A 24,592-nucleotide genomic window follows, 5' to 3' on the forward strand; every position below is an offset into this window, starting at 1 on the left:
AGGAATCAAAATACATTTGAGCTCTCAGGAACGAATCTGTACAACATGATACCAGGGGTTACATGGTGACAGCTCCTAGCAGAGATTGGACAGAGATTCTGGCCTCTTGGTGTCATCTCTTTTTTTTTTTTTAATTTTTTTTTAAAGTTTATTTGTTGTGATTGTTTATGAGCTATTTCTAAATATATATTTTTTAATTTATTTATTTTTGGCTGCGTTGGGTCTTCATTGCTGTGCACGGGCTTTCTCTAGTTGCGGCGAGTGGGGGCTACTCTTTGCTGCGGTGCGCGGGCTTCTCATTGCGGTGGCTTCTCTTGTTGTGGAGCACGGGCTCTAGGCGCGTGGGCTTCAGTAGTTGCGGTGCGTGGGCTCCTAGTTGTGGCTCGTGGGCTCTAGAGCGCAGGCTCAGTAGTTATGGCGCACGGGCTTAGTTGCTCCGGGGCATGTGGGATCCTCCCAGACCAGGGCTCGAACCTGTGTCCCCTGCATTGGCAGGCGGATTCTTAACCACTGCGCCACCAGGGAAGCCCTTGGTGTCATCTCTTAACCACTATGGGACTGGGCAGTGGCAGGACATGGGTGGCTTTGTAAATGCTGAGCAATGGAAGAAAGAGTTTTAAGGAAGCCTGTAGGACTTCACGTATCTTTGAGAAGCATTAACAGCAGGCTCCTTACCTCCACTGTCTTGGTTCCAGATCTTCACCTTGCAGTCATGCGATGAGGTAGCAATCACAGGCATCAAGGCTAATGCTCTTGGGAGGAAGACACAGGATGCTACAGTCTGGAAGTGCCCCTCGTACTCACAGATTCTGTTCCGCGTCTGCCTTATGTCCCACAACTGCAAAGTAATGACAGAGGCTGGCTCACACGTACATATTTCCCCAGCTTTAGACATGCTTCATTCACTGATATCCTCTCCCCGGCGTCTCATGATGCACCTATTCCCTCCACTTACCTCCTCACAGACACCCTTATCTTCATCCATCCCATCCACACACCCAAGCATCCAGCCATGCAGTGACTATTTCAGCAACAACTATGTCTCAGACAACCCAGGTTAAGGATGTGCCAGAGGGTTGTTGCCTTCATTATTATCATCATGGTTAGTGAAAGCTCCAAGTCCTGTAGCCCGACGGGACAGAATGGGGTTCTTCTATGACAGCTCAAGAGCTGCCTTGTATCAGCCTCTTGGCATCTGTGGGTCCTGCGGGGCCCCATAGTTAGGAGCACCTTCTCATAAGTAAATACAGGTGCAGACCTTCCGATTTAATGCCTAGACACTGAATCTTGGTATAAGAAGACTAGATTCTATAACAAGGGAGACGATAGTCCTGCCAGACCACTCTTGTTGATACAAATCAGACCACACCTGGAGAATAATGCTCACAGACAAGAGCAAATGGAATTGTGCCCCAAAAATAAGGAAATCACTGGACACCATGTCATCCAAGGAACAATTATAAGAGCTGGAAATGCTTAGCTTGGAGAAGAGATACTACATCAATAGCCTGGGATTCAACACCTCAACCTACCATTTACTAGAAGTGTGGTCTTGTACAAGAGATTTCAACTTGCCGTGCCTCTATTTCCTCATCTGTAAAATGGGAACTATAATAATACCTAACTCACAAGGTTGTTTTAAGAATTAAATGAGATAATGCACTATAATGTGCTCAGCCCAGTGCCTTGCACATAGTAAGTGTCCAATAAAATGGGAACTGTAATTGTCCTATTTGGATTATAGATAAGCCTTTTAACTGATATTTTACAATTAGAAATACAAGGTACTGGGAATTCCCTGGTGGTTTAGTGGTTAGGACTCTGTGCTTTCACTGCTGAGGGCACGGATTTGATCCCTGGTCGGGGAACTAAGATCCTGCAAGCTGTGTGGTGCAACCAAAAAAAAAAAAAAAAAAGAAAGAAAGGAATCCAAGGTACTTTGGAGGAGCCTAGGCAATCTATCCTGAAATTAACTGCAAGGAAAGGTGTATGGGTTAGGGATGGGTGGGCCCTCAACCAACACTAGAGCTCCAAACTTCCCGAAGAGCTTGAACTCCTTTACTGTGACCGCACATACAGTGGGAACACACTTGGTTCTTCAAACAGTCCCTCCCCTTTCTACGCTCTGTTGGGAGTAGGGACATTAATAGGCTGGTTCTGTATTTAACACCTTCCTATCTTGACTCTCATCACATTCCTCTTTTCTGCGACCAATGCAGAGAGCTTAGGCAATGGTGGTTTCTTGAAAGAAGTGTCTGGAATGCAAAGGATCACTGACAGTATGCACTTGGAATAGGCCTGAGACATTAGTAGAGCCTGCCTGTGTAGCCCCGTGCAGGCATGAAGCCAGAGGAAGTCATTTCTCATCAGCAACCAAACACCTGGACCTTGCACAGTCTCTCACCGTGGCTTCACAGCCTTCCCCTCCAAAGCCGCTGCTGCAGGAGATACACTTGTGTCCATCCTCACTGACCTCGCAGTAGGTCTGGATGTGCTGCTTTGCGGGAAATATATGAGCTACCTGCAGCCCCCGACTGTCCCATAATCTGAAAGAAATTACAGCAGGGAATGGGTTTATAGTAAATGTGCTGAAAGGCACCTGTAATAGCCTGCTAACGTCAAAGTCTTGGCTCTTTGCTGCTTTGGCCAGTCAGAACGGAACGCCGTGATTTACCTAAAAACAGCAACGTGAACCAGATCAATCTCAGAGACTCCAAAGCTGGCAGGAAATAACCAAACTGAATGACATCTGAGTTCTTTCTATTTTGAGATCTAATTAACAGGAATTTAGACCAAGTATCTTAATTGTACAAGTTAATTTGTTAATTTGGTCCTTTGGGATACTACTTTCAACAGACAAGAGAATATTTCTGTGTCTGTGATTTAAAAAAAATTTTTAAAGATACTTATCATGATGGAGAGGAGCAGTCATCATTCCAGAATCAGATACAAAAGATTTACAGGTCTTGGCCAACCTGAGCCATGGGGTCTACTGGGACTGTTTTGTTTTGCCTCTTGTCTCATTTTTACCTCTTTATCTCCTTCCTACCATTTTCTAAGTAGAATCTCTTCTGAGATCCAAAGTTTCTAGTCATGCTTTCTAGTCTAAGAAGGATTTACTTCATCTGACTTGCCTGATGGTGATTCTGACCCTGCTCCACAGGGAGGGCTTCACCTGAGGGCTGAGTGATTGAGAACATATGAAGCCAAGCAAGGGCCACTTGAAGGGGTGGGACGAGTGAGTGACTGACTCTGAGGTTACTCTGAACACGTTTCCACAGTGGGCGCTGGCAGAATCAGCTGCTTGGAAACCGGCCAGAACAAGCTGACCTCCTGCCACTCAACCTCTATCCACATGATCCATGGGGCCAGATCAGAGAGACCCCAGCACTGGCGAGGGGCAGAGGGGTGGAAGGAGAAGCAATGTGGAGAAGCAGAGTAGGAACAGAGTTATGTAAGCATGGGAGCCACAAACCTTCACCAGAAACACTTTCTTGCTGCTTAGTAAGCCCACCTGATGGTTTTATCTTCAGAGGTCTGGAGTATATAAGGTTCTCTGGGGACCCAGCACAGGTGAGTGACCTGGAAGAAGCAAAATTTTCAAAACTTCTCCATACCATGTCATTCCTCTGCTGTAATTCCTGTAAATTTCGCTAAATAGCATCTCTGCCATCACTTCTCAAAGATGCTGAACCTAGCACATCTGACTTAGAGGGATTTTATGTTTTGCAGATTCCCACCAGTCATGCTCGACCTGCAGTTCCTAGGTTATCAGCAGCAATGGAAGCAGCTGGGCCAGTTGTGAGCCCAAAAATGCATGCAGGCACTCTTAGAGTGCCTGAAACCCGAACACCGCTGGCTGGGTGGCACCTAAGGAGAGCAGCCACTGTTCTAAAGTGGGACCAATGAAACCCTAGATCGAGGCCTCAGAGGGTTCAGGAAGAGTGTTCTTGTTTTGCTTTATCCCTGCAGCCCCTGCTGGACAGACATGAAACAGTTTTCCGAACAACCCAGGGTAACACGATTTTCTTTTCTTCCAGAAACCTGCACAAATATGGAGGGGCACAGGGCAAGCACATGTTTCCATGGGCAGTTGTCTTCAAAACTGGAAAAGATGACTATGACTGACATTTGACAACCACTAAAGGACATTACCATGTCAGGTGATATAATTCTCCCCATTGTATAAATGAAGACACTGAGACTCTAAGTAAGTTTCTTGGGGTAGCACACCTAAAAAGTAAGGAATCCATGATTTGAATCCAGGTATGACTGACCCCAAAGGCTGTGGAGTTGATATACCAGTTTGCTACCAGAAAACACTGGTCTTCATAAGCAGAGCAAATTACACATACAGCAAAAGGTCATGCTTATTTCTCTGCATAATGTTACATATACAGAACACACAATAAGCATAAACTGTGAGCTCCTGGAGCCCAGGGACTGTGCCCTGGGTCACTAACCCTGCTTCTGGCACAGTATCGGGTCCACAGAAGATATGGAATAACTATGTTTTGAAGGAATAAGTGAGGACACCATTTAAAACTCCAATATAAACTAGTGGAGTTGTTCTCTGGGGTAGAAGAACTTAAGAGATCATCTAATCCGATAACGCTGAGAGGCCGGGGTCTGACAGAGAGTTGGGGGGTGAGCAGTAATTAGGACCCAAGCCTCTAATGCCTGGTCATGCGTCTCCTGATCTCTTTCCCTGGCCCTTCCTCACCCCATGCTCCCTCCTGCTGCCCTGCTCTGTACCAAGTTTGAGTTCGTACCAGGTTCCTGGAGACTGACGCTCTCTCCGCACACTGTCCGGTCCCCACGTCCCACAGAAGCAGGGTGTTGTCACGAGAGCCAGTGCACAGCTGTGATGTGTCTTTGGAAACAGTGGCAAGAAGATGGTCCATGAGATAGGCCTGGAACAGGGCTTTTCAGAAAGTACAACGGTGTTGGGAAGAGATCAGCTTTACCTTACCTGGACTCACAGCCAATCCAGTGACCACCATGGTGTGGCCGGAGAACTGCTGCCTTGGTTGTGAGGAGCCTTGTAAGTCCCACATCATGACCGTCTTGTCGCGAGAGGCACTGAAGAACTGGCCTGATTTGTGAATACAAGCTATCTGCTCAAGAAAAAAAAGCTCCAGTGTGTTTGTTTCATTGGACTTGAAAATGGGAAAAAGAGCTGGAGATAAGAGTGCTAGAGCCTGGAGTTCTTTCTCAGGCTGGTTCCAAATGCACTGTACCTAGTAGGTAAGTATATTCTGTGCTATGTGATTGTCGCTGATGCCTAGTTTCATTATGATGCAGTTTGCATCTGAATTTTTAGTTCATTTAGGTGGGCTTCAGAGAGGCGAGTTATATAAATTGACATTATCATTTTCTCTGGAAGCTCAGTCTACCCTGTAATGCTCTTTAACAAATTAATTTTTATTTAACTGTTGTTGGCTTTTTAAAAATTTCCCCAACTAGACTAAAAGGTTCCTGAGCATGGAGAGTTTGTCATTTCCCTAGCTATAGTAAACACTCAGTAAGCCTTCAATACAAGACCCTGTTAGGCTAGGATATGTCAGAGAGAGTTAATCTCAGCTTTCTCTATTTCTCACTTGGGCTATGAAGGGCTTAATAATGAAACAAAAATTGTGTCTACTATACCTGTAACAATAGCTAAGTGAATGGTTTGCTCTTCTTTTCCTGGAGTAGGGCTTCACACCATCAGATGAAGCCCCAGCATTTTTCCTTAACACTGAATATTCAATCACTCTTACTACCTAGAGCTATTAGACATTCCTTTATTCAATTCCAAATTCCCTCCATGATAATAATCATATGACAATTACCTTCGTGATTTCACGCTCATGTCCTTTCAACCTTTTCACCACATTTCCAGTTCTCCAGTTATAGGCCACAACTGTCTGCAGAGAGTCATTAGAATATTTTAGTTGAACTGAATTTTAGTTTAACTGAAACAACAAGCCTTTACCTCATTCTCTACCTAATTTCTCCCTGTCTGTCAAGGTTTTATTGTTGTTCGGTCCTTATGCCCCCCTACTTTGAGTTCTTCTGTCTCTCCCCAAGCCACTGGGCCACTCCTCTGAACCTTACTGATGGGTTTGGGATACCACTCCCCTGGGGGAACTGATTTAGGTTGAGGTTCTTCTGGTTGTAGATCCTGAAGGAAAATCTACATGGGATTAGATTTTTTTCCCTAAAACTGTATCATACTTTTTTTTTTTTCAAATTTACCATCTTAATCATTTTTAGGTGTACAGTTCAGTAGTGTTAAAAGTATATTCACATTGTTGTGAAACAGATCATACTTTTTTTTTTTAATTTCAAAAAATCTCATCCATAATCCCATCTGCCAGAGAGAATCATTGTTAAAATTTTCTTTCCATCCTTTTTCCAGGTATATACTTTACTATTTTATTGTATTTCTCCCCCTAAACAGGATTTCAGAGCATTATCTGGCCCAGTCTCTGTAGTTCATTGCTAGGGAATAAGGAGCGTGTTAGCACTTGACCTAATTAAATCCCAGTTTCTTAATCTGCAAAACAGAGGATAATCCTTCCTCTATCTACCCCTCACAGGTGAGGATCATATAAATAAAATTTCATGTCTAAGATGATATAGATGTTAAGACAAAATGCTGCCAATTAAATGGTGATATCATCAATTTTTAGATGCATCCTGATTTCAGAGGTGTTAAAATGTACAAACGGGCATCTTAGAATCAAGGAAATACAATATGAAAATGGAATTTGAAGATTCCAAATGGCTACTGAAAATTAGAGGCATTATTTACTACAAAATAATCAACATTTTTGCCAGCAAGAGCCTAGGTCTGAGTGCTACAGTAGATCCAAATACGAGGGAGAGAAAGCAAAGAGATTTAAAGTGACAATGGGAGGAATCACAATGCACACCAATGTAGACATTTTGGGAAAAGAGAGGCATAAAAGAGACTAGAAGTTTCCTTTTGCTGATAAATAACTCCTGTGTCTGCAGGTAGGTTACAAATGGACAGGCTGGAATAATGATACTTGTCATTTATAAAAATCATGTGGGTGGTCTGGCAGAGTACCAAGCGTCTTACCATTCAGTCCTCACAACGGTCCTGTGCAGTTGGCGTTACTATCCCCATTTAATAGATAAGGAGACTGAAGCTCAAGAAAATTAAGACTTGTCCAAAGTAAACGAAGTTGCAGAGCAGGAATTTAAACTCAGTCTTTCTAACTCTAAAGCCCATATTTTTAACACTACTCAACGTTGCTGCCAGAAATGCAGGGTTCCCTTCCCTTCCCTTCTCTGCAATAAGCTGGTTCCCTGGGAAGCACTGCACACCCCACCTTATCTTTTCCTCCGGAGACACAGAGGTCTGAGTTCAGAGCAGCAACAACAGAGACGGTATCCACGTGAGCTGGGCTATACTCTTGAAAAGCTTTAGTTTGAATTCTCTCGTCTCTAAATCCATCGGGCCTGCTAAAGAGAGGATGGAAAATGAGGGGCCCAATGGCATAGGGTGCACAGTGGAGCAAGGGGAAGAAGAGTGTGGGCTATGGTAGGAATCCAGGCTGAGGAGAAAGATAGAAAAGGAGTAGAGAAAGGAGACACGCTGACATCACCAGAAATGGTATTATTAACTCTGTAAGTGCTCAGAATGAGTGAATGACTGGAATCTGATAAAGGAAGAAGCCCAGAGTCTTTGCTCACTCTAGAGATGATTCCCAAAGATGTAGGGCCCCTCTCTCTGTGGCTGCAGACACTATCTACTAAGATGTTTCTTATCCAAAAGGAAACAGACCAAACTGACTGTTCAGGGAAGGTCATCAATGATGGCTCTGGGCCTTCTCTTTCTTTAGTGGAGAATTGTAATGCGGTGTAAAACTTGGGATCCCACTCAAGGGAGGACTGCTGTACCTGTATTTATAAGTGCTGTGTTTGAGTTTGCTCTGCAGTTTCCCCATCACTGCACAGAACCTGCATGAGACCTTCTGGGGAAGAGCTCGTTTCAGATGGCACCTGAGTAGCATCCCATGTGGCTGCTGGAAGTTGTGTTTCCTGTTTAGTAAAAAGAAGAATACACACTGTTAACTGTGTTAGGCACAATAATGGTAGGTAGTATGGTTATGTAAAAATCCTTTTTTTGAAAAAGACAAATGTAGGTATTTGCTTTCCTCCTTTTCCTGCCTCACTCTTATGGCCCTGGGAATGCATCCTCCAATATAGCGTTAGCAGATAAACAAAAGCAAAAACAAAACTAATTTTGAAAATATTAAGATGTTTCCCAGTAAGTCAAACATAGAATTACTATGTGATCCAACAATTCTACTCCTGAGGATATAGCCCAACGAATTGAAAACAGGTGTTCAAATCAAAATTTATACATGTATGTTCATAGCAGCACTGTTCACAATAGCCAAAAGGTGAAAACAACTGAAATATCCATCAATAGATAAATGAATAAACAAAATGAGGTTTATACATACAATGAATATTATTCAGCCATAAAAAGGAATGAAGTACTGGGAATTCCCGGCAGTCCAGTGGTTAGGACTCTGCACTTTCACTGCCAAGGGCCCAGGTTCAATCCCTGGTAGGGGAACTAAGATCCTGCAAGCTGCGTGGCCCAGCAGAAAAAAAAAAAAAAAAAGGAATGAGGTACTGATACATAGTATAACATGATGAAACTTGAATACATAATACTAAGCAAAAGAAGCCAGTCACAAAAGGCCACATATTGTATGAATCCATCTATATGAAATATCCATAATCAGCAAATCTATAGAGACAGAAAGCAGATTAGTGGTTGCCAAGGGATGGGGGAATGGAGAGTGGCAACTTAATAGGTACAAAGTTGCCTTTGGGGCAATGAAAATGTTCTGGAACTAGACAGTGGTGATGGTTGCATAATGTTGTCTATGTACTAAATAATAATAATAAATAATAATAAATTGTATGTTATGTAAATATATTCTGCCATAATAAAATAAATACTAAGGGCTTCCCTGGTGGCGCAGTGGTTGAGAATCTGCTTGCCAATGCAGGGGACACGGGTTCGAGCCCTGGTCTGGGAAGATCCCACATGCCGCGGAGCAACTGGGCCCGTGAGCCACAACTACTGAGCCTGAGCGTCTGGAGCCTCTGCTCCGCAACAAGAGAGGCCGCGATAGTGACAGGCCCACGCACCGCGATGAAGAGTGGCCCCCACTCGCCGCAACTGGAGAAAGCCCTCACACAGAAACGAAGACCCAACACAGCCAAAAATAAACATAATAAATAAATAATAAATAAAATTTAAAAAATAAATAAATAAATAAATAAATAAATACTAAGAGTGTGTATTTGAAAATAATGAGGGGGTTCCCTGGTGGCCTAGTGGTTAGGATTCGGGCTTTCACTGCTGTGTCCCGGGTTCAATCCCTGGTCAGGGAACTGAGATCCTGTAAGCCACAAGGTGTGGCCAAAAAAAAAAAAGAGAGAGAGAGAATAATTTACACCAGTAATAAAGCTTCTTGAAAAAGAGCCTTAGTTATTCTAAAAGGCTATATAACCTTCCTAGCTTGCCGGATTGCTATTAAATAATTTCGCTGTGACACTTCTCTAAATCAGTGTGCCAGGGTCATGAGGTTATTCTGTAGTAAGAATGAGATGTGGGAGACAGTGACACTAAATGAGACAATACAGCTAATGACCTGACCAGCAGTTCTCAAAGTGTGATCTCAGGACTGCTGGGGATTCCTGAGACCTTTCAGGGAGTCTATGAGATCCTCCTTTTTCCAACTATGTCTCTCTGTGAGGCCTGATTTTCTTCTTATACTACAACCCAAACAATATACTGCAATAGATTGAATGCAGAAGCAGATATGAGACTCCAACTGTCTTCTGTTTAAGCCAAACAGTAAAGAGATTTGCAAAAATGTAAAACAATACCACTCTCTTCCAACCAAAATTTTTTGTGTTTTCAAAAGTATGTTTATTTTTCGTAAAATTGTTATGTTTACATGCAATAGTTTTTTTTTAAATTAATTAATATGTAAATATTTTAAAAATATCTCAGTTTTAATGTCAAAAGGAGGTGGCAGAGTAGAATCAAATCTACAAGTTATATAAACAAAGGCTGTTTGAGGTCCCCAGTAATTTTTAAGAGTTCAAGGAAGTCCTGAGGCCAAAAAATTTGAGAACCACTGGCCTAGAAATTAAATAATGTCAATAATGGATGATACACTATATTCAAATAAAAAGAATTATTAAATGTTTTCTAGATTTACTTGCATCACCCCCAACAACTAACAAGGTGAGAACTAAAGAGAAAGAGAGATACTCATGCATACACTCATTCAGGGAACACCCCCTAAGCACCTAATCTGTTCAGGTCCTATACTGGTTGCTGGTGAAACAGAGAAAAAAAAGAGACCAGAAGATGTGGCCAGTGTGGACATCTGCTAGGACTGAAGGTACGTGACTAGGACCTAATCTCAGCTACGCTGGGTAATGTTCCTCTGCAACTAGCTGTCCCCTGAGATGCCAGAGGGTGGAGGTGGGAGAACCCAGTCCCCATCTCTTCTGGGGCTCTGCTTAAAGAAATTCTAGGAGATGAGTCTCTTATGGGCATGACCAGCCTACCTAATTCTAGGAAGAACAGTCTACAGGGAGAAACAGCAGCTAAAACTCACCAAGTATTCTCCATCACATCATTACCTTTTTTTTTTTTGGCCGCATGGCATGTAGGATCTTAGTTCCCCGACTAGGGATTGAACCTGGGCCCCCTGCAGTGGAAGCTCAAAGTCTTAACCACTGGACCACCAGGGAAGTCCCATATCATTCCCTTTAAAAACCACAGCTTTCCACAGTATGGAGGTTCCTCAAAAAACTAAAAATAGAGTTGACATATGATCCTGCAACCCCACTCCTGGGCATATATCCGGAGAAAACTATAATTCAAAAAGATACATGCACCCCAATGTTCATAGCAGCACTGTTTACAATAGCCAAGACATGGAAACAACTTAAATGTCTATCAATGGATGAATGGATAAAGAAGATGTGGTACATATATATAATGGAATACTACTCAGCCATAAAAAAGAATGAAATTGCCATTAGCAGCAACATGGATGCAGCTAGAGATTATCATACTAAGTGAAGTAAGTCAGAAAGAGAAAGTGATACCACATGATATAACTTATACGTGGAATCTAAAATATGACACAAATGAACTTATCTACGAAACAGACTCACAGACATACAGAACAGACTTGCAGTTGCCAAGGAGCGGGGGCGGGGTGTGTGTGTGTGTGTGGGAGGGATGGATTGGAAATTTGGGATTAGCAGATGCAAACTATAATATATAGAATGGATAAACAGCACGGTCCTACTGTATAGCACAGGGAACTATATTCAATATCCTGTGATAAACCATAATGGAAAAGAATATGAAAAAGAATGTATATATATGTATAACTGAATCACTTTACTGTATAGCAGAAATTAACACAACATTGTAAATCAACTATACTTCAATAAAATAGATTAAAAAAAAAACACTTAAAACAAAAAACAACAAAAAACCCACCACAGTTTTCCAGAAGAATTTCAGCCTACATTTGAAAGTTGCCAGAATTGACCTCCTGACAGGAATAGGTAACCAGTGAGAAATGGAATATTTCCTGCCATATCAGTAAACAAAGGATGTCACAGTCATCAGCGATTGCAGCCACAGCCTATGGTGAGCTGGTAAGCCCAGAGGAAACTCAGGATATGAAAACACAGGATACTGGCCCCAGTATCCTGCATATCAAAGGAGTGATTTCAGGAACTGCCCTAGTGGTCCAGTGGTAAAGAATCCACCTTATAATGCAGGGGACATGGGTCCTGGTCGGGGAACCTCACATGCGGCGGGGCAACTAAGCCCACGTGCCACAACTACTGAGCTCTTGTGCCTCAACTAGAGAGCCTGCATGCCCCAAACTACAGAGCCCATGTGCCCTGGCGTCTGCGTGCCACAGCTAAAGAAGAGAAAACCCCCATGCCACAACTAGTGACAAGCCCGCATGAGGCAGGAGATAGATGGGCTCCAGGCTAGACATTTAAAACTGGCCTCCTGTTCACACTTCCTGGGGTGAGAAGAAGATGGGCTCCAGGCCGGACATTCATTACCAGCCCCATTTACATTTCCTGAGGCAAGAGACAAACGGGCTCCGGACTACACATTTATGACCGGACTCCTGTCTATATTTCGAGATCTGCACCTCAATATAAAAACCAGCAACAGAAATAGGGTAAATAACCAGACATTGGACATTTTTATGGCAGGGACAGAGTAGGACTAAACCCTGCTAAAAGATCAAGAGATCATACATCCTTAGGGCATGGAAAACATTGCACATGCACAGAAAGGCTCTTTGGGGGTCAAAAAGGGGGGGGGGTTTCCCTGGTGGCACAGTGGTTAAGAATCCGCCTGCCAATGCAGGGGACACAGGTTTGAGCCCTGATCCGGGAAGATACCACATGCCACAGAGCAACTAAGCCCGTGAGCCACAACTACTGAGCGTGAGCTCTAGAGGTCGTGAGCCACAACTACTGAACCTGTGTGCCACAACTACTGAAGCCCACGCACCTAGAGCCCATGCTCCGCAACAAGAGAAGCCACCACAATGAGAAGCTCGCACACCACAACGAAGAGTAGCCCCCGCTCGCCGTAACTAGAGAAAGCCTGAACACAGCAATGAAGACCAAAAAAAAAAAAGAGGGGGCACCACCCCATAATATGTGATGTAATATGTGATGCTAAGGCTGTCCCATAGGCCTCTGGGCCGTAATCCATCTTGGAAAAACATTGCGCACACATGTTGTAGAGACTCCTAAGGCAGGTCAGGTGTGGAAAAAGAAACCAGATAATTGGCCAAAGGTAAACAAAGACCGGAAGAACTGCCCTGTATAAATGACCTAACCACCTCTTTACTGTGCTCCTCCTCATTAGGGAGGACGCCCACACCCTTTCTCTCCGGGTGTGCATCTCTGCCTTGCTTCTATCTTAACAAACTTTCTCTGTGTGCTCTCCCACTTGTTGCTGTGCTATGTCTCTAACGATAAACTTTGTACCTGTTTTTACAGTTTTGCCTCCGTGAGAAATGCATTTTTCACTGGGGGCAAGAGCCAGGGGCTGTGGTGGCTAGGATTCCTGGTTTTCATCCAGGTTACCCAGGTTCAGTTCCTGGGCAGGGAATTAAGATCTCGCTTCACACCACCACTCACTGCTGCCTCTCCGAGATCAGGCGCACCACGATGAAGAGCTGGCGCACCGCAACGAAAGATCCCGCATGCCGCAACTAAGACCCGACGCAGCCAAAAATAAATAAAATACATAAATAAATAATAAATAAATCTTCCAGAAAAAGAGTGATTTCAGTGAGCCCAGACTCTTGCATCTTCCCATACCTAGAAAAGCCCTAAATTCCTTAACTTGACATATATGGTTTTCTTTAATTAACAGTAATCTTTTTGTTTTGTTTTGTTTTGTTTTTTTTGTTTTTTTTGTTTTTAATTAATTTATTTATTTATGGCTGTGTTGGGTCTTCGTTTCTGTGTGAGGGCTTTTGCTAGTTGCGGCAAGCGGGGGCCACTCTTCATCGCGGTGCGCGGGTCTCTCACTATCGCGGCCTCTCTTGTTGCGGAGCACAGGCTCCAGACGCGCAGGCTCAGTAGTTGTGGCTCACGGGCCCAGTTGCTCCACGGCACGTGGGATCTTCCCAGACCAGGGCTCGAACCCGTGTCCCCTGCATTGGCAGGCAGATTCTCAACCACTGCGCCACCAGGGAAGCCCTAACAGTAATCTTTTGATGTTCCCGACTACCTGCCCTTTGCTGCAAAACTCCTCTACATCCTAGCTCCCCCCTCGACTCCTCGGAGCGGTTCTCTCAGGGCTACTTGAGATACTGCCTCCCGGGTTGAAGTCCTAAAAATTCCTGCCGAATAAAATATAACTCTCAACTTTTAGGTCGTAAATATTTTTTACGTCGACACCAGTATAGAAGCAAATGCAGTGGAAAGAACACTGTGAGTGGCATCAAGAGCCCTGGGCTCTCGCCCCAGCCCTGCCTCATCTCACTGTGTGTCGTTGAGCTCCTCTATCCTCCCCTCTGTGCCTCAGCCTCCTCATCTATAAATGAGGACACCAGATTAAATGATTTTTAGTAGACTATATGCTCCATAAGAGGAAGGAGTCTCATATTCTTCTCTGTACTTCAAGTGGCTTGCACAGTGTGACAAACACATTTGTTGTGAAATAGCGAACCTAAAGTCTCTTCTAGTTCAGACATTGTAGGATTCTCTATAACAAGCACAAGTGTCGGCAGACAGGGCAGAGGGTCCCCAGAGGAACGGAACCAGACATAACTTCTTTGACATAAGAGAAGCCATTTTAGGCCTAAGCCATTTTGTGATCTAAGCCTGGCCACAAGGCTCGCTCTTGACCAGGTCAGGGAGATAATAAATCAGTTGTAAAGACTCCCAGTTCTGTTTTGAAGGTAAAGGTTAGCCTGAGGCACATTCTTGAGCTATTTTGCAGGATCCAAAACCCCCTCAAGCACTCAACCCCAAGACTAACTGGAACTTAAGGAATGATGGTGCTGACCCTTGCTGACCCTGATGACTTCAATCAACTAGAGCTGAAACTCTGTCAGCCTTTGCCCCAATTCTATGCTGAATTCTCCTCTGTTCAAGCCCCTCATGAATATGCATACACCACCTGAGCCCTTTCATAAATATGCATGCACCCTTATCATAAAACTTCCCCAATTTTGCTGTTCCGGAGAGACACTGTTTTGGGAAATATCCCTGGTGTTCTCCTTGCTTGCTGCAAGTACTAAATCCTTCCTTCTCTCCAAGCTCTTTGGCTTGGTTGTGTCTTTTGGCTTGACACCCACCAAGAGGGGAATCCAGTTTTTCAGGTAACACAAATATGCCCACAGGAAAAATTTCAGGATAGTTTTCAAAAAGCTTGGAATGTTGTATTGTTTGTAGTTAGACAGAGCTTGCAGGGCTTCCTATCTGCCAACCTAACCCATTTTCAACACTGTCATCAAACTAAGGACAGATGCCATCCATAGATCTAGGTCACTGGAAACTGCATATGCTATAAATGGATTGGCTCTGCTTAAAACTGATTGGATTCTTAGCTGGTATCTTCTGAGAGCCATACTTCCCATCTGAAGTGTATTCATGGGACATTCTAAGGAAAAGTAAACCTTTAAATTACTTACCCCCAAACCAGTAGGATCTTCTTGGTGAGCTGCCGTATTCAATACTTTTGTAAAGTTTATCCTTTGGAAAATAGTTCAGGCAGCCACTTCCTAATCTCTGTAATTAGTGAAAAGACACTTAAATTAATCTCTTCTCTAAGCATATGTTTGCACTGAAAGGAGATTTACAAGGTAAATAAGAGATTGTTAAAGAGATTAAGTGTAGTTTTCCCTCACAAAGGAAGAGCTATTTTGCAAAATTCCAAGATTTCATAATTGCACATTTCCAATAATTAGGGAAACTATACCATAATGTTAATTATACAACTATTTTTAAAATACGCAAAATAGGATGTATTTAAATTCATCATTAAATATTTTTATTTTACTCATAGTACTTCTGTTCATCAAAAATCTTCAGAGGTGACTGCCTACTTCAGGGCTTTCTGTTTTTGTGAGAAAGGCAATTTCTCCTGTTTAAAATAATACTTTATTAAGTATGAATCATAGAATTTGAGATGGAAGTGCTTTTCAAAATCATCACATATAAACTCTTCTGGAGAAAGTGGGCAGAAACATCATTTGCTCAAAATTCTAACTAGGTAGAGCTCCTGATTTTTGGCCCAGAATTTCCATTATCAACATCTACAAAGAAGAAACACAGTTTTATTGCATTTTAACAACTCTATTTTGATGTGGACCATTTTTTTTTTGTCTTTATTGAATTTGTTACAATATTACTTCTGTTTTTTTTTTTTTTTTTTTAAAGGTCTTTTTTTTTATAGCTACTTTATTTATTTATTTCTTTATTTTTGGCTGTGTTGGGTCTTCAGTTTGTGCGAGGGCTTTCTCTAGTTACGGCAAGTGGGGGCCACTCTTCATCGCGGTGCAGGGACCGCTCTTCATCGCGGTGCGCGGGCCTCTCACTATCGCGGCCCCTCCCGTTGCGGGGCCCAGGCTCCAGACGCGCAGGCTCAGTAGTTGTGGCTCACGGGCCCAGCTGCTCCATGGCATGTGGGATCTTCCCAGACCAGGGCTCGAACCCGTGTCCCCTGCATTAGCAGGCAGATTCTCAACCACTGCGCCACCAGGGAAGCCCAATTACTTCTGTTTTTATGTTTTGGTTTTTTGGCCCCGCAGCATGTAGGATCTTAGTTCCCCAACCAGGGATCGAACCCACACCCCCTGCGTTGGAAGCAGGTTGTCTTAACTACTGGACCACCAGGGAAGTCCCAACAACTCTATTTTAAGAATTCAAATAAATTCTAATTATTGATTGATAGCATGGCTTATTCTAATAATTAAGAGCAGCATAAAGTAGTCAGAATAATATTTAATTAGGTGCATTAGCCTTGAAATGAGGCCTAGGTTTGAATTACAGTTCTACTGCGGCCTAGGGCAAGTTGCTGAGCCGCTCTAAGTCTCAGTTTCCTATGTGTAAAATGGGTAATAACTATCATTGGGCTTCTGTGAAGATTAAAAATAGTGCTTAAGGGCTTCCCTGGTGGCGCAGTGATTGAGAATCCGCCTGCCAATGCAGGGGACACGGGTTCGAGCCCTGGTCCGGGAAGATCCCACATGCCGCAGAGCAACTGGGCCCGTGAGCCACAACCGCTGAGCCTGCGCGTCTGGAGCCTGTGCTCCGCAACAAGAGAGGCCGTGATAGCGAGAGGCCCGCGCACCGCGATGAAGAGTGGCCCCCGCTTGCCGCAACTGGAGAAAGCCCTCGCACAGAAACGAAGACCCAGCACAGCCAAAAATAAATATAAATAAATAAATAAATTTATTAAAAAAAAAAAAAAAAAGTTGAGAATTCCAAAAAAAAAAAAAAATAGTGCTTAAAATGTGCCAAGGACCGTTTAAGCGCTGTATATTTAACTCATTTAATCTATTCCACAAGCCTCTGAGATACATGTTGTTACTATCCTCATTTTGCAGATGAGAAAAGTCAGGCACAGAGATGTTAGGTAACTTGCCCAAGTTTACAAATAAGCTGCAAATAAGTGCCAGAGCTGAAACCTGAATCCAGGCATTCAGACTCCAGAGGCTTTGCTCCCTACCAGCATACTATACTGCATCTCTGCAAAAGCTAGTGCATTTTAAACTCTTGGTTCAACCTGGCAAACTGTTAGTAACAAATGATGACTACTAGCATGATTACTAGATTAACAGTGATAGCAACGCTGAAAGCAGCAATTTCACTCTTATTAATTCTACTCTTAATGCACATATATTAAACTTATATTACAAATATACACAGAGAACATATGCAAGTGGAAATGAGTCTGGAGGATATTAAACTGAAGCCAATGATGTCTCCTGACCAGAGTGACTGATCACTCTAAGGCTAAGAGTTCATTATGTTAGATATTATATAGCAAGGCAATTTAAAATCTTGAGAACAAAATATATGTACTTGAATAATGTCCATGTTGTAATTTATTATGAATAGACTAAGAAATGAAAATACTGTTCAGTTACCTGCCATGGTTTATATTGTGAACATGCACTATACTTGAGAGGAGGGATAATGTCTTGTTCATTTTTGTATTTGCACTTTAAGCATAGCCTGGGAAAACAGATGCAAGGCAAATATCTCTTGAATGAATGAATGAATGAAATACTAAGGTGGGAGAGTCTGCTTGGCAAGAAGCTTTTCAAGGACCCAACAACATGAAGCCCTTTGCAACTCTCCAACAACAGATCCTTCAGGCGGTTACCCTGCCCTGTCCCAGATATCAGGCCTGGAAAGGCTACAGAGGACTTGGTAAACCCTGCAACTCAATATGGCTCTCAACATCCTTGTTGGTTCCAAGGTGGAATCAGGCCTAAATCTCTAAATCTGAATCCCAGGACCCATTTCTGCCCCAATCTGCTTTTCAAAGGCTTTGAGATACTCAGTGGTCACTATTTTTTTTTTTTTTTGGCCACACTGCGCCGCATGCGGGATCTTAGTTCCCAGACGAGGGATACAACCCGTGCCTCCTGCAGTGGAAGCTCGGAGTCAACCACTGGATGGCCAGGGAAGTCCCTCAGTGGTCACTCTAAACATAACTCATAGAACACTCTTTTAACTCTCCAGTACAACATTTCTTGATATATTCCAGAATATATCCACCTGTCATTTTCCACGAAGAAACTGGGACTCAGAGTCATGAGTTGCTAAAGGTCACACAGTGGCGAAGCTGGGGTACTGGACCTTATTCAGCTGGACTCCTGGTCCACTGTTCATGTAAATGAAGATTTCATATCCCCTTCCCTCTCCCCAAATCTCCCTCTGCACACATCTAAACTACACTCTGGAAGACCAAGGAATCTAAACCAAAGCTCAAACAGAAACAAAACCAGAAGCAAGTGGGAAACGGTCTGATTTGACCCACTAATGGTACAGATAGGGGAAACCGAGGCTCAGAGAATAAGAGGGTCTTGCCCAAAGTCATTCAGGGAATCAGTACTAGGTCAGAACTCCCAAGGTTGCCCCAAATTTTGGGGACAACCTGTGCGCAGTTTTTCCTTTCTGGCTGTTCAGATCACAAATGCCCCTCGCCCTCTCTAAGCGTATGGCCAAAGCTTATTTTTGATGGGGGTCGGGGGTGGGAGTGGGTGGAGGGGTATTTACCCAAGACTGGATGTAACGCCACCCAACGCAAGGCCGGCCAAGGGAACCCGCTCCCCTCTTCGTCCAGGTAAGCGGCTTCGGCTCAGAGAGAGCGAGGGCTCCCACCTCCCCTCCCGCCAGCTGCGCCTTTTCCTCCCGCCTCGGGCTCCATACCCTCCGGCCGGCCGGTCGGGCTGGAAGCTGAGGCCGACGGAGGACGCCGAGCTGGAGGGCATCCGCGGCCTCCAAGCTCCACAGCCTCCCACGCCTCCGCCCTTAGCAACAAGGCGCGCGTCGCTAGTGCTGGAGTTCTGGCGAAAACCCTCCGGGCGCCCTCGCCGGCCGCCGAACCGCCGTTCCGCTCGCCTGACGTCTCCTGGGTTCGAGCCGAGCGCGCCCCGCCCTGCTTTCTCACTGCAACAGTGCGTGGACGAGGTTCCAGAGAATAGGATCCATGTGCCCAAGACCGCGCTGCCAGAGAATCTATGTAATCCAAGGAAAGAGGGTATCACTGTAATAGCCACGGAGAAAGCACTTAATAAATGTCCTCTTTTAACTTATTCTTCGTCCAGATAGAGATGTTGCTTTATTTCTTTGGCGTTTTCCTTGATACCACCCAGGCAGAGATCCCTCTTTGTATACTTCCCCGGGTCCCCCACTTCCCTATTCCTTTCATTCTTTCGTTCATCAAACCTTTATAGCCCATCACCATAGCAAAGAGACCCCGCAGTACTTCTTGAGGTCTAATGGGAAGACAGTTCGGGAAACTGACAGCAGCTACAAGACAAAGTTTTTGTAGTTGCAGTCGAATTGCTTCTAGACTAGAGACTATTCATCTCTGTATTCCTAGTACAGAGCACAGGGTTTGCTAAGGGCTTGTTGAATGTTTGTTGAATGAATGAACAAATGAATGAATGAATGAATGGCAAGGACCTTAGCCAACATTTCTTTCACACCCTAATAGGTGCCTCCTGCAGTGCTGATCTCCCAGCAGAACTGCCTTCAATGACGACTTGTGCAGTTTCTGAAAGTTAGGTGTCTGTGGGAATGGAGGTTGGGATGGTGAGGGAAAAGTACCTTCATAGAATGTCAGGGCTGGCCATGGCGTCTATCATCCAACCCAGAGAAGGAATCCCCTCCACAGCCTCTCCATCAGGGTTCCTGTAGCCCCTGTTGATGCTGCCTCAGTGTTGATGCATTCATTACTTTATTAGTCAGTGGCCTGTTGTTAGGAGACCTCCCGCCTGACAGGAGCTGTTGTCACTTGCAACATTGATCTAGTTCAGAGCTGAGGACTCTCCCTAGAAATCAATAACAACCTGGCAATCAGGAGAGACTGATTGCTTTGCCCTGGGGTACTGGGCTAGGCTCAGTGCAGCTACAGAGTTGACTTAACAGATCCCTGCCCGTAATATGCTCTGGGGATGCAGCCCCTCTGGAAGATGCTTTAGGCTTAAGGCACCTGAGACTCCCAAATTGGTATCTCTAGCCAGACTTCTCCTTAGATCTGCATATACACCTGCTTCCTGCCCATCTCCACCTAGCTGTCTAAAAGACACTTCGTCCTTGACATGACTCACGCTGGAAACATTATCTTCCCCGCAAACCTGTTCTTCCTCTTTTCTCTCTGAGTACTGGGCACCACCATTCATCAATCACGCAAGCCAAGGATCTAGGAGTCATTTGTAACTTCACCCTCTCCTCTTTGTTCCAGAACAAACCCCGAGACCTCTCAATTCTGACTCCAAAATATACTGAAAATAAAAGTCTCTCCACTTCTCTCTACCCACCGCCCTGTTTCAGGCCAACATCATCCCAGGGTATAATGGATTTAAATGGCCACAAATTTGTTGTAGCTTCTCCTATCAGAGCTGGCCTTGTAACTTCTTTTGACCAGTATAATGTGGTGGAAGTGACATTGTGTTACTTTTGAGTTTAAGCCTCAAAAGTTCTAGTAGTTTCTGCTCTCACCTTGGAACACTGCCACCATGGGAAGAAGCCCAGGCAAGCCTGTTTAAGACACATGGCCCAACCAATAGGTAGCACCGAATGCCAGACATATGGCATTTGAGACCATCCAGCCCCAGCTGAGCAATCAGATGACTGCGACCCCAGGAGTAACCATCAGAAAAACAGCCCAGCTGAGCTCAGCCCAGCCCAATTTGCCAACCCACAGAAATGTGAGCAAATAAACAGTTGCCATTTTAAGCTGCTAAACTTTGGGATGGTTTCTTATACACAACAGATAGCTAATATCCAAATTCTTTCATTAGGTCTATAAGGTTTGGTATATACCTTTTGAGCCTCATCTTCCACCTGTACCACCCATACTATATGCTACAATGGTCGAAACTGCTTGCAGCTCCTTGGCTTTTCAGCTGTCACCTGTGAATCCTTGCATAGCTGTTCCTTCTGCCCAGGGCTCCTTACTTCCCTCACCTATCTCTGCCTAACTATTTATCCTCAGCTTACAGGCCATCTCCCTCTCTACCCTCAAGTCTTGCCTACCATTCCTGTCTTCCTCCAGACTGAGTTAGCCATCTTTCCTTTGTGCTTACAAAGACCACACACTTTCCCCAGCCTAGCATAATTTTTCATTTGCTTGTCTTTCTCACTTGACTGGGAGTTCTGTGTGGGCAGTGACTGATTGATTACACCTGGATCTATTGCTGGTGTCTAACCCAGGGTCTAGCACAGCGCTGCAATAAAACATTCTACTATGATGTTAGTGCCCTGTATCTGCACTGTCCAGTACCTGGCCCCAAGCCACCTGTGGCTACTGAGCACCTGAAATGTGGCTAGTGCAACTAAAGAACTGGTTATTAAGTTGTATTCAATTTTAACTTTAAGTAGCTACATGTGGCTAGTGGCTATGGTATTGGACAGCACAGTTCTAACACATAGTAGATGCTCATTGAGTATTTTTGGCATGGTTGTATTTTTTTCTTCTCTTCCTTTTTTTTTTCTTTTTAAACAACCACTTCTGGTCATTACGTTCACTTCTCACTCTCCAAATACTGATGCATATAAGGATGGAGGTGATCCTCTATGATGTTAAGATTTCTTTCCCATGGTTATATTTTTTTTCTTTCTTTTTTTAATCATTGAGTATTTCTGAATAAAAAATGAAAGAGGAGGACAGTCATGGAAAGCCGATTAGGACACAAGATGGAACGCTGTGGGTGTAAGCAACATAAGTTCACGTACCCTCTCCCTCCCCTACACCTTTCATCCCCTCGGCTTAATGCTACCAGTGCCTCTAACTCTGCCTTGTATAAATATAATCCTAGTTCTTGGCTTTTTACTGCCTGAGCTGGTTATTCTCTCCTGGACTTGCCCAGTTTGATATCGTCTCTCCTCTGAAGTGGGCTGGTCCTGAGAGCCTTCCGGAGACAAGATCTGGTCTCATCTGGTCCCTTCTGGATCTGGTCTGGGCAGAGCAGAGAGGACTCTCGTCAGCGGCCTGGACTTCACCGCATGTGGTCTGAGGCTGTCTGCACTGGCAGGCTGCCAAGTCCCTCTGAAAGGTGACAGCTGAGGCCGGCTGTGCTGTGAATACATCACAGGAGAAAAGAAGTCACAGTGTCGAGAGTCTTTTTGCCACTGCTGGAAACCATGCAGACCCCAGTCAGATGATTTCCAGCCCTGACACCAGAGACAGGCAGGCGGACAAGGGCTGGGTCTGCCATTAAGGAGCAGGCCTGCGGGAGAGGAAAGGCCGGGAATTGTTCTTTCCAATAGACTTTCCCGAATGTTCACTACTAAAAAGTTAAAAAAAAAAAGACCAAAACCAAACGTCATAAGCAAGTGAAAAGTCAGATTACAGAGCAGAATTTACAGATAATCCCAATTTTTTAAAAATAAATACGTTCCGGACTTCCCTGGTGGTGCAGTGGATAGGAATCCGCCTGCCAATGCAGGGGACACGGGGTTCGATCCCTGGTCCGGGAAGATCTCACATGCAGCGGAGCACCTAAGCCCGTGTGCCACAACTACTGAGCCTGTGCTCTAGAGCCTGCGAGCCACAACTACTGAGCCCACGTGCTGCAACTACTGAAGGCTGTGTGCCTAGAGCCCATGCTCTGCAACAAGAGAAGCCACCGCAAGGAGAAGCCCGTGCACCACAAAGAAGAGTAGCCCCTGCTCACCACAACTAGAGAAAGCCCACTCACAGCAACGAAGACCCAATGCAGCCCAAAATTAAATAAATAAATAAATAAATAAATAAATAAATAAATAAATAAATGTGTTCCCACCTATGTCATATAGTAGGAGCTAATGAATATTTTATCATGTGTGAGGATCTGTAAATATACTGGTAGTACAGTTTCAGAATGTAAATTGTGTATGGTTCTTTGGTGAGGGGAGAGAGCAGAGTTCATGGTATAAAAAGAAATTTTGCCCTTGCTTGTCCCTCTGCATTGAAAGCTCCTTCCTCAGATATTCTCACAGTTTGCTTGCTGTCTTTATCTAGGGCACAGTTCCAGTGCCACACCTTCAAGAGACCTCCTCCATCATCCTTTCTAGATCAGCACCTCCGTCAGGCCCTCCTTCCTATAACAAGTGAGTCTTTTTCGTAGCTCTTATCACTTACCAACATTATATTACATATCCATGTGTTTTATTTGTCCTGGAGAGTAGACTTTGTTCTTCTTTACTATTGTATCCTCAGTGTCTTAAATATGGCCTGGCACATAGGTAGATGCTCAATAAATCTGTTGAATGACTAAAATGTAACAAAGGTGTCCATTCTTCTCTGTCCCCTGCTCACTGTGTCCTGTCTAGGCAAGCCCTAAAGTTCAAATTCAGCCCTCCCCCTCCCACCAAGGCTCCAGAGGTCACCTTAGAGCAGCAGCTTTCAAACATTTTTGACCATGACCCTCAGTAAGAAATATATATTCAATCCCCAGTGCTCACTGAAACAACCAAAAAACCCTTACTATGAGCAATGTTTTCTGCTTCCTTTCATTCTTTTCTTTCCTTTCGTTCTTTTCTTCTCTTTTCTTTCCTTTTCTTTCTTTCTTTCTTTCTTTCTTTCTTTCTTTCTTTCTTTCTTTCTTTCTTCCTTCCTTCCTTCCTTCCTTCCTCCCTTCCTTCTCTTTCTTTCTCCCTTTCTTTTTCTCTTTTTTTAAAAATAAATTTATTTATATTTTATTTTTGGCTGCGTTGGTTCTTCATAGTGGCAAGTGGAGGCTACTCTTCGTTGCAGTGTGCGGGCTTCTTATTGCAGTGGCTTCTCTTGTTGCAGAGCACGGGTTCTAGGCACATGGGCTTCAGTAGTTGTGGTGTGCCGGCTCAGTAGTTGTGGCTCACGGGCTCTAGAGCGCAGGCTCAGTAGTTGTGGCACACGAGGTTAGTTGCTCCGCAGCACGTGGGATCTTCCCAGACCAGGGCTCAAACCCAAGTGCCCTGCATTGGCAGGCAGATTCTTAACCACTGTGCCACCAGAGCAGTCCTCTTTTCTTTTCTTTCTTGTCTCCACCGTCTTAGAGCAGTGTTTCTAGGAGCAGCCATAGGGCACATTTGTAGCCTAGTCTTAGCACAACTGCCACAAATGCAGATTCCTGGGTCCATGACACACTTGTGAATGAGAATCTTACTGGTAAGTCTGTATGCTTAACTACCCCTCTCCCCCGACCACTCCAGGTGATTCTGAAGTCTGATAAAGCTTGAGAACCACCACTTGGGAGTTTATGAGTATCCTGACGCTTCCCATGGGGACATATGTCGGGCAGGGCCTGATACACATTAAGGGAAG

General features: G+C 44.2%; 1 protein-coding gene across 8 annotated transcripts in view; it reads right to left on the reverse strand.

The window, feature by feature from the left end:
* Nucleotides 1–19,104, reverse strand: part of WDR31 (WD repeat domain 31) — a 48,228-nt gene extending 29,124 nt beyond the window's left edge. For 3 of the 8 annotated variants that reach the window (XM_057548113.1, XM_057548111.1, XM_057548112.1), the window contains exons 1-9: nucleotides 18,856–19,101; nucleotides 7,915–8,055; nucleotides 7,344–7,476; nucleotides 5,835–5,909; nucleotides 4,973–5,117; nucleotides 4,773–4,873; nucleotides 3,515–3,582; nucleotides 2,405–2,546; nucleotides 676–838 (exon numbers count right to left, since the gene is read on the reverse strand). In XM_057548113.1, coding sequence (XP_057404096.1) covers nucleotides 676–838; nucleotides 2,405–2,546; nucleotides 3,515–3,582; nucleotides 4,773–4,873; nucleotides 4,973–5,117; nucleotides 5,835–5,909; nucleotides 7,344–7,476; nucleotides 7,915–8,055; nucleotides 18,856–19,070 — 1,183 coding nt within the window. In that variant the 5' untranslated portion in view covers nucleotides 19,071–19,101. Of the gene's footprint in view, nucleotides 1–191; nucleotides 484–535; nucleotides 595–675; nucleotides 839–2,404; nucleotides 2,547–3,514; nucleotides 3,583–4,772; nucleotides 4,874–4,972; nucleotides 5,118–5,834; nucleotides 5,910–7,343; nucleotides 7,477–7,914; nucleotides 8,056–15,257; nucleotides 15,355–18,855 lie in introns of those variants that run through there. The other 5 variants (XM_057548115.1, XM_057548114.1, XM_057548107.1 and 2 more) reach the window with 5 other exon arrangements.
* Between the last annotated feature and the right edge of the window lie 5,488 nt (nucleotides 19,105–24,592).

Source organism: Balaenoptera acutorostrata, chromosome 6, assembly GCF_949987535.1.
Source record: "Balaenoptera acutorostrata chromosome 6, mBalAcu1.1, whole genome shotgun sequence".
NCBI classification, from domain to species: Eukaryota; Metazoa; Chordata; class Mammalia; order Artiodactyla; family Balaenopteridae; genus Balaenoptera; species Balaenoptera acutorostrata.